This window comes from Stenella coeruleoalba (assembly GCF_951394435.1).
Source record: "Stenella coeruleoalba genome assembly, chromosome: 11".
NCBI lineage: Eukaryota > Metazoa > Chordata > Mammalia > Artiodactyla > Delphinidae > Stenella > Stenella coeruleoalba.
The window spans coordinates 58,903,402-58,917,668 of record NC_137157.1 but is presented as its reverse complement, the minus strand read 5'-3'; the positions used below and the strand labels follow the sequence as shown (position 1 = coordinate 58,917,668).

Genomic DNA, 14,267 nt, shown 5'->3' with positions numbered 1-14,267 from the left:
AAAGAGATAAACCCTAGGTCAACCCAAAAGTCAGGATCACACCATCAAGAGCAACAGTGGAACCAAACATTAACCGTCCTGGAAGTCAGAATCAAAGGCATGGGTTCTTAACCAGAGGTCCAGGGACTCCTCAGGGCTACAGGTAATTTGATAAAGCCCCTCAAATCGCATGCAAAGTATGTGTACATGCCTTTTTCTGGGAAAGGGTCCATATCTTTCATCAGAGTTTCAAAGATATCTGGGACCTCCAAAAGGTTAAGAAGTGCTCTAGAGAAAAAGCAAAGACAAGCAAATATGATTAAAAGGATGAACCCTTTTTAGGCTGTCAGGACTGCCTCATGTTCTCTAAGACTACCTGAAATCAGGTCAGAGAACATTATCCAATCAAAATCAAAATTTTTTCTTTTTTTTAAATACACCTTTTCTTTTCTTTCCTTTTTTAAGATTAATTAATTAGTTTTTATTTTTGGCTGCGTTGGGTCTTCGTTGCTGCGTAAGGGCTTTCACTGGTTGCAGCGGGCGGGGGCTACTCTTTGTTGCGGTGACCAGGCTTCTCATTGTGGTGGCTTCTCTTGTTGCGGAGCACGGGCTCTAGGCACGCGGGCCTCAGTAGTTGTAGCACACAGGCTCAGTAGTTCTGGCTTGCGGGCTCTAGAGCGCAGGCTCAGTAGTTGTGGCACATGGGCTTAGTGGCTCCGCAGCATGTGGGATCTTCCCGGACCAGGGATCGAACCCATGTCCCCTGCACTGGCAGGCAGATTTTCTTTTTTAAATACATTTTTATTTTATTTATTTTTATTTTTGGCTGCGTTGGGTCTTCGTTGCTGTGCGCGGGCTTTCTCTGGTTGCGGTGAGCGGGGGCTACTCTTCACTGCGGTGTGCAGGCTTCTCATTGCAGTGGCTTCTCTTATTGCGGAGCATGGGCTCTAGGCGTGAGGGCTTCAGCAGTTGTGGCACGCAGGCTCTAGAGCGCAGGCTCAGCAGTTATGACGAACGGGCTTAGTTGCTCCGCGGCACGTGGGATCTCCCCAGGCCAGGGTTCGAACCCGTGTCCCCTGCATTGGCAGGCGGATTCTTAACCACTGCGCCACCAGGGAAGCCCCAAAATCAAATTTAATATAGAACTGACAAATACAGAGTTTTACGTAAGGTGGAACTCCATAAACCAACATAAAATCCATAAAGGCAACTCATAAGGCTGGTGACTTACTCTAGGGGTTTCAAAAATGGAACTAATAAGGGGACCTCCTTGGTGACACAGCAGTTGAGAGTCCGCCTGCCAGTGCAGGGGACACGGGTTTGATCCCTGGTCCGGGAAGATCCCACATGCCACAGAGCAACTAAGCCTGTGCGCCACAACTACTGAGCCCACGTGTGCCACAACTACTGAACCCATGTGCTGCAACTACTGAAGCTTGCGCGCCTAGAGCCCATGCTACACAACAAGAAAAGCCATCGCAATGAGAAGCCCGCGCACTACAACGAAGAGTAGCTCCCGCTCGCCACAACTAGAGAAAGCCCCCACGAAGCAACGAAGGCCCAATGCAGCAATAAATAAATAAATAAAATTTTGGAACTAATAGGAAGAAAGTATTAGACCTTCTATTCATATTTCCTTTTTATCCCATTCATTCAAAAATTCCTTTTCTGTGTATATTTTATAACATACATAACACTATAATAGTACATAATTTATACAAGTAAGCATACACACAATGGAGGTAGTTGCTCAACTTTTTCTACCTGTCATTTTATTAGTAGACCACTGATACAATCTACACATTTCAGCACCACCAAGTTAACAGTAACTCCAGGATAACACAAAACCCCACTAGTACAGCTTAGAATCCAATAGCAAGAAACCTAGCAACTTTCACAGAAAGTCTAATTCGTGTCAACTAATAAGTGATTACAAGTATCTCTCTCTGCCCTTACTCTCCTTATACTTTTTTTTTTTTTTTTAAGCTCATCAAACTTTAAAGGATCAGTTTTCAGCCTGGTTTGTCAAAGGTTCCCGGGATGTGACCAAAACATGACCGAAACATGTGATGGGAAAACTACTTGTGAAACCACAAATGTACAACTAATCGAGATACCCTCTTAATTCATCCTAAAAGAAACTACTCTTTTCTTCCAGGAAGATAATAACCTAAACACGAAACACTTATTAAGATTCCCAAGACACAACTTAAACCGGCTTCTGTGATTGAGTGTCACCCAGTGGTGAGACCAAGAGATGCAGGGTCCGTCCGCGATAGGAAATGGGACAGAGGTAACCCTAACCTTGGAAACGTTTTCCCAAAATATTACAGCCCTGAGTGACTTGTCTCTTGGGTGGTGGAGGGCAGGGTTGGGGGAAGGCTGGCGGAGCGTTGAGAGAACTCGAAAAACTTTTCAATCTGGGGTATCTGTGCCTTCACTACCTCTTAAGGTCTCCTAAACCTCAGGCCTCTAAGGGGAGGCCCATCTTCGGAGGGCTCTCCTCAGGTTTCCAAGTTTGTCCCGGGGGCGTCACCCCACCTAAAAAAAGGGAGGGGAAGCATTTTCTGGATCAAGTTTGAGACCTAGACAGACAGAAATACACGAAGCTGCCATCATCTGCTACCGTGAATCTCAGCTTTGGACAAGAGACTGGAAAGCATTAACCCAGGGAAGAAAAAGGGGTCCTGGGCCCGGCACGGGTCCAAGAGGAGGGGACCACTGACGTAATGCTGTCTGACGAGAAAGGAAAAGAGAGCAGAACAGGTTGAAGGCACTTACACAACCCGATGGGGAAGTGGTGGACACCACAGTGGAGGAAGGAGCCGAATAACAAGTAAAGATACAGTAAAACCGTGAGGAGAAATGGAAATTAGGGAAGGCGTAGTGGGGAAGAAGGGAGGCACAAAAGAACAGAACTACGGCGGGAGCCGGAAAACGAAGTGGAAGAGCCTGCAAGGAAAAGGCGCAAACCAGCCGGCAGAATTCAGTCTCCGTAAAAGTCCGACCCGGCCCTCCCCACCTTCACGGTACCTTCAGTTTATGGAGCTCCACCATTTCAGTCGCCATCTTGTTACCCCTTCACTCCGCCAGGCCCCCACCCGCTGCCTCCGCCTCCGCCTCCGCCTCCGGGAGCTCCCGCCTCGGCGCCGACAGCCACGGCCGGCCAATCGCTGTGGCTTTTACTCCCGCCTCCTACCATCAACTCTTTCTATTAGTCAATAGCTGGAGTCGCCCTCACTCCTTCAGGCGGCTTTCCCCACCTCTCTCAAAAGCTGGGACCTGGAGAAGGGCGGGTTCGGCACCTTCCGAAGGACGCAAATGGTGACCAATTGTGAGTCCCGGTGGCAGACCGCCAGCCAATGGGTGGTGGCGACGCTGACTCCGCTTCACCAATAGGGAGAGCGCAGATGGGCCGGGGCTGCTGCTTCCTGGAGACCGCAGGTGTAGAAGCAAGCGTCGCGCCGCGCCCCAAGCTGAACGGGCTTCCGAAGCTGGCAGGTAGGGTTACGGGAGACTGGGAAGCGGTACTAAGGAAAAATGGTGGGACGTGAAACTGGGGTGCGGGGTGGAGCGGCGGCGAACGACAGACCGAGAGAGGGGCGAAGACGACAGCCCTGAGGGGAGCCGACGAAGGAGAGAGGGAACCTGGGGGAGCAAGGGGCGGATTCAGCACTAGGGTTTAGGGAATTTTAGGTAGAGGGCGGGCCAGAGCTGCTTCCTAACCAGGCGTCATCAACTTTAGGGCGAGCACGATTTTAAAACGGCCAAGTTCCGACGATCAGAGCCGCCCCGGAGTCGGGACTAGGGCTCCATCTCTCGAGACGCTCAGCTCACGTCCCTTCCTAGTTCACATTCTTGGAGCACCCCACGCTTGAGAGGAAGAATTAGGATGCTGCCTGCTTACATGCCAAGGAGATGACACAGGAGGGGCAAGCCCCAGAGGAAAAGGTGGGGTTAGAATAGATTAGAAAAGGTAGCTTTATCCCCTCAACCTTCCTTAGTGGTTCCTTGATTGTTTCCCATGACCCTCTTCTGGAATTTTGGGTGTACCTAATGTCTTCATGGTTCCTTATTAACTTCTTCAGGAAGGTAAAATGACATACATCTGTTTCCCTTGCTCCTTGAAGCGCGCCAAGCCTATGCTTACTCCTTCAAGTTACAGTTGAAGTGTAAGGATCAGAAGAAAGATTACTGTAATATGTCTCTAAGATGTAGAGAGGACTCTTCTTGCCTTCTAAGTTTTTTTCCCCCAAGGCTTCAGTTTTTCCTTTGTGCATGATGGGGAAGTTCTCTCATTCCCAATAGAGTCCGGGGGATTTGGGCTATTCAGGGTACAACTTCGAAGAACAAACTCAAAGAGGGGTTGAGAAGAAATTAAGCTGGACTCCTGCCTGATCCCCCGCTGTGGTAGGATGAATGTCGGGGTGGCACACAGCGAAGTGAACCCCAACACTCGAGTGATGAATAGCCGGGGCATCTGGCTGGCCTACATCATCTTGGTAGGACTGCTGCATGTGGTCCTACTCAGCATCCCCTTCTTCAGCATTCCTGTTGTCTGGACCCTGACCAACGTCATCCATAACTTGGTGAGCACTAAACCATGACCTTTTACCCACCCCAGGCTTTTCCCAACCAAAAACAAAATAAAATCACCAATTATTTGGGGGTTTGTCTTCCTTTTGGGATCTTAGCATACTTCTTGGGCTGAAGGACTGCTTTCTGCCCCCCTCACACTACCCACTTCCCTCCTCCCAGGCTATGTATGTCTTCCTACATACGGTGAAAGGGACACCCTTTGAGACCCCTGACCAAGGAAAGGCTCGGCTACTGACACACTGGGAACAGATGGACTATGGGCTCCAATTTACCTCTTCCCGAAAATTCCTCAGCATCTCTCCCATTGTACTGTGAGTCCAGGGGGAGATACGGGAGATCCTTCAAAAGCCAGGTACAAAGGTCCACAGGGAATCTTTAAAAAAGCAGACTTCTACTCACTTAGACCCTGTGAAGATATGATATACTAGGTCTAAATCTAGAGAGAACAGTAAAAAGTAGAAGACAGTAATCAAGCATTACTTGCTGCCTCCTTGGTGGTAGGGGAATGGAGATGGGACTGAGAAAAGACAAAACACCAAGTAAAAGAAATTATTTTACACTTCCAAAAGAAGTGAATAAATAAAGGCAGAACTGATGTGAATCTGTAAGAACTAACTGAGAAGTGGAAGCAGAAAGGATTCTAACAGTCATGCAGGCTGAAACTGCTTCAGCTGTCATTTGCCACCTGTCATTAACAATAAAAAAAAAAAACTAATTTATAAATCTCCAGTTAAAGGTGCTATCCGATTATCTCCCCAACCCCAAAGTAAATGCTGTTAATATAGCTGGAATATTTTCAGATATCCTAGGACTGCATGCAGTAAAACTGGTCATTTAAAATTGAAGAGAAAGTTGCTGGAAAGGCCTGAATATGGATAGGGAAGGCCAACTTCATTCAACCTATTTCTTCTCTCCCCAGCTACCTCCTGGCCAGCTTCTACACCAAGTATGATGCTGCTCATTTCCTCATCAACACAGCCTCACTGCTGAGCGTACTGCTGCCCAAGCTGCCCCAATTCCATGGGGTCCGTCTCTTTGGCATCAATAAATACTGAGGGATGGGACTGGGGACGTTGGAACAAAGGGCTGTAACATCCCTCCTTTTTCTATACTGTCTTCTATATCTTGAAAGCCTGAGAACTATGTTTCCCAAACTCCCAGTGGAAACTCAACTTTCCCAAATTTTCATTGGAAAATGGGGTTCCCTGGGCCCAGCCCTGCTAGGAGCAGGTTTCTTTGACTGAGGAAAGACAAGTGAGGTAAGGGGCAAATCACTCTCCACAGCAGGAAGCCATGTTGGGGCAGCTTTTTGGTTGATTAAGTTTTTCCATATCATCCACTCCCACCACCTTCCATCCAGCTCTGTTTTACTGTGTATTTTCCTTATAATAAAGATAAGTATTTTCAGATATGGCTACAGTGTGGTCAGCAGGAAGGGTAGGGAGATGTATTCATAAGGCTGGGGAAGAAAGATGCAATAATGACTTACAGAACTACAAAATTTCTCTAAGGTTTTTTTGTCCCCTCTCCCTTGGTCCAGTAGGAGGTGCCCTTCACTCTCAGCTAACACTTAGGAGGGAAAAGATTCTCAAATGAAAAAAAAAGGGCTCCAGCTATATGGGCAAAGAAGAGAGGGAAGATACAGGTTGCCAGTTATGTATTTATAGAAAGATAATCCCCTGGCTTTAAATAGATATATACATACAAATATGAACAAACTTAAAAAAATACAAACCCTTGGATCATAAGGGGGCTGCCGGGAGCCCCTCTATCCTTCCCCCTCACCCAAGGGCAGAGAGCGTGATTCTATTTTTTAAAAATTATTAGTTTTGGCCATCCCTGCAGCAATAAGCACGAAGTTGGGTGATTACCCACAAGGTGAGAGTTCCCACTCTCTGAACTCTATGTATCTCCTATAATTAGGGTTACATGCTTTCTCGTTCTGTCATTTTACTAGTATATTGGGGCAAAGGAGGGGGCTCCCTCCTGAAATGGGTCAAGAAATAATACAGACACGTTTAAAAAGAGGGGGGAAAGTGTCATCTGCTGTAGAAGCAAAAGACAAGACAAAGGCATACAGATCCCAGGGAATTACCCAGTTCCCACACTACTATGGGAGATATCGTCCAGCCCAGGTCCAGGCCCTAGGTTCTTTGTTCTAGCCACCCCCTATTTCTTTGGTATTGTCAGAAGACAAGATTCAGTTCCTGGGTGCTGGTGGAGGAGGGAGAGTGGTTCCAGGGCTTCCTATAAGTACTGAGTGAACAATTTGAGCTTAAAATTTTCCCTTTTTTAAATATTTAAAAATAAACAAATCAAACTCCATCCTGTGCTGTACACAGCCCTTTTGACTCCCTGACATTGATTTGAGGAAAGAGGGGGGGTGTCAACGTTGGAAAGGCCTCCTCACTTTCTTCCGCCGCTTCGGTTTGGCTTCTCCCTTGGGTACTGTGCTGTTGGGCTTGGAGGCTGCAGTGGCCCCAGGGCCCGGCTGAGGAGCTGCAAAGAAGTTCCCGTTGGACATCTGGCCTGGGGGTACTTGAAAGATCCGGCTCAAGAAATCCTGAAGGTCAGCAGGAGGGGCATCTGGGGTAGCTCTGACAGGAAAACAGAAGACATGATGAAGCAAGAGATACTGGAGTCAAATGGTTACCTATGTTACCTATTTATACCTATTTTAAAGATATACCGAGTCAGTTCCCAAACTCCTTATAGGGTGAGACACCTACATGTCCTAAACAGCATGTCATGAAACCATGTTCAGAACTAGAATAGTGGATAGATTATTGAGAGTAATACCACCGACCTCTGCCGCCCACTGGTGCCTGGCATCCGTGAACCAAATGAGATGTGATAGGGGACTCTGTGGGTATCTGGGGAGATTCCCACACGCTGGCATCCAGCCCACTCTGCAAGCATGAGAGATAATTAGCAAAAATATCACAGTTTTGGCTGTGATATCACAGATGGGCTGGATATATGAGCCCATACTTCCAGAGGACAGAAGTATACCTGTGATGTCATACACCTTTCCATCCATCAGCGCAAAGTAGGTGATCTTGAGGCCCAACATGCTTGACTCTGCCCAAAAGTCTCCTTCCTCAGCAGGATGCAGTCTATTACACTCAGCACAGTATCTGGCACTCTTAGGTTCCCGATCCATTTCAAACCTCCTGCAATCCAACAAAAGGGCAGTTCCTTAATAATCTATCAAGCTTACCTAGAGCATTGCTGTAGTCTCCATTACTGACATCTCATCATTACTGACAAATATGGTTACTGACTCAGTTGTTACAAATGCCTATGTACACCCTGCCCTCAACCTTCTATCTTAAAGCTAGAACTATTATCTTTTCTTCTTGCTAATTCAAATCCTCAGTCTCTTAACAATATAGCAAAAGTAGAAACCTCAGGGTCTTGTTACTTACCATCTGGATCCCACAACTACTGACAATACAAGGAAGGTTTTTAGCTACCCAATCCCTAAACTGTGGCTGTCCCACTCCTGTCCTATTTAAGTCATACCTATGCTTTCCCTGGCATCGGCTGCACATCATAGTATTCATTGCTTCTTTGAGGTCGTCCTGCAGCTTGGACAGAAACTCATTCACTGACCGGCTCAGCTCATTCTCTGCCATTCGCTTCCTGAGAGAAAAAAGGCTTTGTAAGTCAGAGAGTATTGAGTGAGGGACAAAGGGAGACAGATCTATTGGCTTCTTGAGGCCCCTGGCCAGCTAGACAAGCCACCTCAGTTCTCTCTGCCTCAGAGAGCCTCCATCCACAAGTCCAATGATCTCTGCTATTGAAGATTATTCATTTACCCCACCTGACAATTTCCTAGCTCCAACTTACATCTCATATTCCTTCCGTCTTTCAGGGTTGCTGACAATGTCCCAAGCTGCCCGCAAAACCTTGAAGGCCTCCTCAGCCCGAGGATGATTATTTTTGTCAGGATGAACCTACCAAAACACAGATTTCATCACATATCCATTCCAACCCTCTCCCCATTTTGGGTCAAAATAACCTCATATCAAAGGGTTCTCCTTCGGGGTCTTCCCTGGTGGCGCAGTGGTTGAGAGTCCGCCTGCCAATGCAGGGGACATGGGTTCATGACCCGGTCCGGGAAGATCCCACATGCCGCGGAGTGGCTAGTCCCATGCGCCATGGCCACTGAGCCTGTGCATCCGGAGCCTGTGCTCCGCAACGGGAGAGGCCACAACAGTGAGAGGCCCGCGTAACGCAAAAAAAAAAAAAAAAAAAAAAAGCGTTCTCCTTCACCATCTTTTTGAAGAGTCAGTATAGCTTAATGGTTAATTGCTGTGGCTCTGCAGACAGATCTGGGTTTAAGTCCCACCTCTGTCACTTATTAGCTGTATGACGTAGAATATTTTATCTATCATGGATTGTTGGGAGTATTAAATGAGAAAACACATGAAGCATATGGCACAGAATCTGGCACTATGGCGATCTGCCGTCCCAGTGTGCCTGGGATTGTCCCAGTTTTAGCACTGAAATTTCATGTCTCAGGAAACCTTTCAGTCCCAGGCAAGCAGGGATGGTTGGTTTAGTATGTGTGTGACTACCTGGCACACACGTACTAAACCCTCATCTTTTAACTTTACTGTCAGTCATAAAGTTAAGAGTTCCAACATACTCAAACTCTATTTTCTAACTAGGAAATTCTCATATATACTCAAAACTTCCTACAGTAGTTTGCCTTTCTGTCCCAGGAGTGAAATATTGATAACATACCACGATCCTCACAGGCTTTTTATCCACTTTTCAGCCTTTTCTCCAAAGCAGATAATATCCTCACTTTCTACAGCTTCCTGATTGTTCCCATCCACATACACCAAAAACAGAGATAAAGCTAGTCTCTTGACTGAGGCCAAATAAACAGAATGCTATTAAATCTCTCACATTCCCAAACTTATAGAATGTGGGTAATGGTCAATTTAGGGCCTATTAAAGGCAGTGAGAGGTTGTATAAAAGAAGCCCACAGGGACTCGCCTGGTGGTCCAGTGGTTAAGACTCTGCGTTTTCAATGCAAGGGGCACGGGTTCAATCGCTGGTCGGGGAACTAAGATGCCACATGCCATGTGGCACGGCCAAAAAAAGAAGCCCACGGATACTGTGGCCCAGAACAAGAGGGAGAACTTTGGATAGTAGAGCAGGTCTACTGAGGATCAGGGAACTTTACTACAGCTCTATTTCAAAAAAGTAAGTTGAAAATGAGAATTTTTGAATGATACTCCCCAAGAGAGGATGTCTGCTAAAAGACATAAAGGTGAGAAAAGAACTCTACCATTAGTAACAATTTGAGTGTGAACACTGTTCCCCACTCTCAGAATATCCCAGGCCATCCACTAAGGGGCATACATTTCCCACCAAACTATTGATAATTTAGTCCTCTGGTAAGTTACAGGCCTGGTACTTTATTGTGCCTTGAACGGTTAATGGAAACTTTGGTTGCCCATTCCCCTTTAGTGTCATGCAACCATTGAGATAATTTACACACTGTGATATTTTACCAGTCAAGTTCCATACACTCAAATAGGCCTCCAATGCAATTTACACACACTACTTACATTCATAATAGCTTTACTTGTATAGAAATGGCATATCTAAAAATAGCATCTGAATAGCTACTTCTTTTCTTTTTTTTTTTTTTGTTTTTTTAAGATGTTGGGGGTAGGAGTTTATTAATTAATTTATTTATTTTTGCTGTGTTGGGTCTTCATTTCTATGCAAGGGCTTTCCCTAGTTGTGGCAAGCGGGGGCCACTCTTCATCGCGGTGCGCGGGCCTCTCACTATCGTGGCCTCTCCTGTTGCGGAGCACAGGCTCCAGACGCGCAGGCTCAGTAGCTGTGGCTTACGGGCCCAGTCGCTCCATGGCATGTGGGATCCTCCCAGACCAGGGCTCGAACCCTTGTCCCCTGTACCGGCAGGCAGATTCCCAACCACTGCGCCACCAGGGAAGTCCCTGAATAGCTACTTCTAAAAGCAATTTGATTGCATGCTTGTATTAAACCATTTCCCTTGAGCATGATACGTCACAACTCCCACCTATACCCGCTTACCAGTAAAAGCAACCATATTTTCATGTATGACCTGAAAATGTATGTACATGCCTCTCCAAGATTTATGTCCCATTCTCCTTTCCTTTCCCACTCTGGGTTGTTGGTCTTGAAACAGCTGTCTTCTCTCACCTGGTCCTGGAATAATCACTCACATGTACTCCCTGAACGTTCCCACACTAGTCCACACTTGCCTCACTGCGACAGACAGTTGGATTTCCCTGTATTCAAAAAACCCTCATTTGTTTAGGAGAGAAGAACTGCCAGGCTTTCTGACTAGGTCTCTTCTCCACCCTACTCAGGATTTCACCTGGTTATTCCAGATGAGTGAGTCCAACACTGTCTAATACACCAGGTTCGTTGATTTTCATTAAGAAAAAGAATCTCATGACAAAAAACTTTAAGGGAAAGTCAGATCCCATAGTAAAGGGGGGGAAAGTCTTTATGACTCTTTCCTAAGAATTAAAGATGCTCTTCGTCTTCAAGTTGACTTTCTACTCTGCCTTCCCTTTATTCCACTCTCCCAAAAATTGTAATAGAAAATAAAATATGGGAACAAAGAACTGGAAACAGAGGGGAAGGGTACTCACCATCACTGCCAGCTGCCTATAGGCCTTCTTCAGTTCAACATCTGATGCCGTGGCTTCAACCCCCAGCACATGAAAAGGGTTTAGCTCATCCTCAGGAACCCCAGCCATGGTCAACAGTCGAGCCACTTCCTCTTCAGGCTGGCAGTAGCGACCACTAGCTACAGGTGCATTCCCCTGCCTACTGGTCCTCTGCTTGACCCAAGGCAACTCCAGCCAACCCCACTGAACTATTCTTACCAGCTGCTGCCACGGCCTGCTCTCTCTCAGCAGAATCAGGCACCGCTGCCAGGTGGGAGAAGCTAGCCAAGAGAAGAGCCAGGTGGCTTTACCCCTCCAACCTAACCGGTCACTCAGTCCTACCAGAAACCGCCAGCCCAACTGTAGACAGCCCAACAAAAGGGCCAGAGCCAGAAGCAGCAAAGCACCCAGTAGCCTAAGAAAACGGGTGAACAGCCCTGCCCCATAGCAAAACCCTTGGCTCAGAAACTGGAACATCACCTGGGCCCTGCCCCCCAGCCGCCCTGCCCAGACTCCAACCCAGACCCAAAAAAGGTCCAGATCACTGCCTTTCAGCTGCCGGCATGCATAGATGAGATGGCCACAAGTTTCCACGTACTCCCCCACTAATACCAGCAGTTCGATCAGCCACCAGAAGCCTGCCTGTCCAAGCTGACACAGTTCCTCTGCTCCCCACAATCCCAGTCCTCTGCGCTTATCTGCCTGACTCCGTTTCCGACCCAGCCGATGTCGACCAGGGGATCTGGGATCTCTGCGTCCACCCTCCCGAGTATCCTCCTTGGCTGGAACGCGGTGCCGTTGTCTCCGGGGTGCAGGTTTCTTTCCACTGGGCACACGTGAAAAATCACTGGGAAACTTAAGAGGTTCCTCCTCATCATATTCCTCTTCCAACTCTTCATCTTCCCCCAAAGCTGGAGAGGTACAATGGTGGCAAAAGTTGCTAGAAGAGCTGTCTCCTCCCTCAGAGTAAGGCCCTTCAGGGATTCCAGGGGTTCCCTGGCAGTTACAAGCAGGTGGAATGGAAAGGAAAGAAGGGTTCCCATCTTCCTGGTAGCCAGCCTCATTCTCTCTTGAGAGTTCCTGGTCCACTCCTGACTCTTCTGAAGATGCCTCACTCTGATCAGGGTCCTCTCCATCCCTAGGGGGTCCTGGACCCCTTGGAGGGCCATGGCTTGGATCTGACCAGTGGGCTGGATTTGGGGGCTGTGTGTACTTAGGACTAGAGTGCTCTGTGAGGCAGCGGGTACCATTAGGAGCAGGCCCAGCTGAGTCCCTGAGTCCTGAGAATGAAAGTATTTCAGGGTCCACAGAGGGTCCTAAAGTCCTGAGGGAGGCACCACCACTGTGGTGGGCTCCACACAACCCTCCTTCTCCGGGGTGCTTCTGGGCCATGACCCCAGGGCTTCCTGAGGATTTTAGGTCACAGCCATCATGGTAAGTTCTGATGCCTGTAACAAAGGTATCAAGGTGGGGATGATCAAGGATAGGATCAAGAGAGAGGTTACATAATCTTAAATTGGGGAGATATATTTAACGGACCCACCTCCCTTGTTTTCCCGAGTTCTTTTGGGCATTCACTACCCCAGCAATAAAGCCAATACTACATTAACGACAACCCTGCTCCCTCCCCCCTCCTCCAAATCCCCTTATTTTTTTCTTTCCCCAGAAAGCTATAATGCTGAATCAGGGGAAAAAAGAGGTACCACAAAGGGTGTGGTCCTGGGGTCACTCTCGGGAAAAAAGGAAAGACGACCGGAAAGGGGGCCGCAGACTGCCAGAAAAGGGTGGGGACCGTGCGGTCTTTAAGGAAAATCTGGGGGCGGAGCTTGTGGTTGCCCCTGACAGAGAAAACCGTGAACCCTCGGGCTGGGTAGAGGGGACCAAGGTAACGTACAGAAGAGCGGCGGTAACTCCTCCCCCTCGAGCAGCTGGGCCGAGGGCCAGGGGGAGCTACGAGAGCAGCTCCCCCGGCTCCGCCTCCCGTTCACTCTCTGCTTCCGCCTTCCGTCCCCGCCACGGCCGCCGACCTGGGGCTACTTCCACCTCCGGGGTCACCGGGGAAGACACGGGAAGGAAAAGTAAAAGCGGTTGGCGGAGGCGCGAGCCAGTGCTGCAAGCGCGGAGTCGAACCAGTGGGGGCGGTCCTGAGGAAGCACTGGCCCCGCCCCTTAAAGGGCTCTCTGCTGCCGCCCTCCGCGTGCTGAAGTGGGATCCCCGAAGGTTGCGCCACAGGAAGCGAAGCAAGTGGGCGCTGCAGCAGTGCCTGCGGACTCGGGGCAGAGTCTCAAGTTCCTCTGGCTGTATTCTTGGGCTTGTGCCGAGACCGGGAGATAGAGGAAAGCCACCGAGCCAGTCTTTTTCCCTTGCAGTCAAAACCAGGGAGCGTAGGGGAGCCACCGCACTGATCCCTTGCTGTAATGAGGACAGAGGCCCTTTTGTATCATGCGGGGGTGGAGCGGAGGGGAGGACGCCCCGGGCCTGGCCCCGCCCTGGCCCTCCTACGCTGCCCCTTTCTTCCCACCAACCCTCGCTCCCCACCCCCCGCCACCGCGCCTGACCCAGCTGGCGAACTGCCCCGTATAACTGCAGCTCCCACGGCCCGGATCCGCGCCTCTGGGTGCAGCTCTCAGTCCCCGTCACGAAGCGGGACCGGAGGACTGAGAGCGTGGCTCCACTGGGCTTAGGACCCGAGCGGAGTGCCAAAAAACACTGCACTCATCTGCATGCTGCTTTGCATCTCGTTTGCATACCAAGCTGTTCAGTCGACGTTGACAAGCGCCCCCGCCCCCACTCAGAGCCGGCTTGGGTACCCTCTCTGTCGGTCCCCTCCTCTGCACACGCCTCTCCGTTAGTCCCCCTTCCAGACCCCGTCTTTGCTCCGCAAGTTTTTCTACCCATGAACCCCTCGTCGGCGCCCCCAGACCAGTAAGAGCACCTTCCCGGGGTCCCCGATCCCGACCACCAAGTTCTCCAGAAGACAATACTCCAATTCTCTGGGAAGT

The 14,267-nt window shown here is 48.9% G+C and overlaps 3 protein-coding genes across 6 annotated transcripts in view; 1 reads left to right on the top strand and 2 right to left on the bottom strand.

The window, feature by feature from the left end:
* The window catches only part of SARNP (SAP domain containing ribonucleoprotein), a 52,504-nt gene extending 49,416 nt beyond the window's left edge, over window positions 1-3,088 (bottom strand). The window contains exon 1 of the mRNA XM_079938335.1: window positions 3,013-3,088. Coding sequence (XP_079794461.1) covers window positions 3,013-3,048 — 36 coding nt within the window. The 5' untranslated portion in view covers window positions 3,049-3,088. The remainder of the gene's footprint in view (window positions 1-3,012) is intronic.
* A 256-nt stretch (window positions 3,089-3,344) lies between these two features.
* ORMDL2 (ORMDL sphingolipid biosynthesis regulator 2) lies at window positions 3,345-5,985 on the top strand. 3 transcript variants are annotated; one of them, XM_079936929.1, is made up of 5 exons: window positions 3,394-3,480; window positions 3,725-3,930; window positions 4,394-4,568; window positions 4,738-4,889; window positions 5,498-5,985. In XM_079936929.1, the coding sequence occupies exons 3-5, from the start codon at window positions 4,395-4,397 to the stop codon at window positions 5,631-5,633; spliced, it is 462 nt and encodes a 153-aa protein (XP_079793055.1). In that variant the 5' UTR covers window positions 3,394-3,480; window positions 3,725-3,930; window position 4,394; the 3' UTR covers window positions 5,634-5,985. The 3 variants fall into 3 exon arrangements, with proteins under 3 accessions (XP_079793056.1, XP_079793055.1, XP_079793054.1); XM_079936930.1 differs by lacking the exon at window positions 3,725-3,930 and having other exon boundaries at window positions 3,345-3,480; XM_079936928.1 differs by having other exon boundaries at window positions 3,725-4,568.
* Window positions 5,986-6,135: 150 nt separating this feature from the next.
* Window positions 6,136-14,098, bottom strand: DNAJC14 (DnaJ heat shock protein family (Hsp40) member C14). 2 transcript variants are annotated; one of them, XM_079936926.1, is made up of 7 exons: window positions 13,160-14,097; window positions 11,248-12,713; window positions 8,431-8,537; window positions 8,104-8,223; window positions 7,591-7,751; window positions 7,385-7,487; window positions 6,136-7,175 (listed from the first exon to the last, which is right to left on the bottom strand). In XM_079936926.1, exons 2-7 carry the CDS (start codon window positions 12,655-12,657, stop codon window positions 6,965-6,967), a joined length of 2,112 nt encoding a protein of 703 aa, XP_079793052.1. In that variant the 5' UTR covers window positions 12,658-12,713; window positions 13,160-14,097; the 3' UTR covers window positions 6,136-6,964. The 2 variants fall into 2 exon arrangements, with proteins under 2 accessions (XP_079793052.1, XP_079793053.1); XM_079936927.1 differs by lacking the exon at window positions 7,385-7,487 and having other exon boundaries at window positions 6,986-7,175; window positions 13,160-14,098.
* Between the last annotated feature and the right edge of the window lie 169 nt (window positions 14,099-14,267).

Excerpts from the sequence above, each read along its gene's own strand:
- ORMDL2 (XM_079936930.1), top strand. The coding sequence starts at position 4,395 with ATGAATGTCGGGGTGGCACACAGCGAAGTGAACCCCAACACTCGAGTG. Across the intron at positions 4,569-4,737 it reads CCAACGTCATCCATAACTTG|GCTATGTATGTCTTCCTACA; the intron begins GTGAGCACTAAA and ends CCCTCCTCCCAG. Across the intron at positions 4,890-5,497 it reads AGCATCTCTCCCATTGTACT|CTACCTCCTGGCCAGCTTCT; the intron begins GTGAGTCCAGGG and ends TTCTCTCCCCAG.
- DNAJC14 (XM_079936926.1), bottom strand. The coding sequence starts at position 12,657 with ATGGCCCAGAAGCACCCCGGAGAAGGAGGGTTGTGTGGAGCCCACCAC. Across the intron at positions 7,488-7,590 it reads AAAGGTGTATGACATCACAG|AGTGGGCTGGATGCCAGCGT; the intron begins GTATACTTCTGT and ends TCATGCTTGCAG. Across the intron at positions 7,176-7,384 it reads GGCACCAGTGGGCGGCAGAG|AGCTACCCCAGATGCCCCTC; the intron begins GTCGGTGGTATT and ends TTTTCCTGTCAG.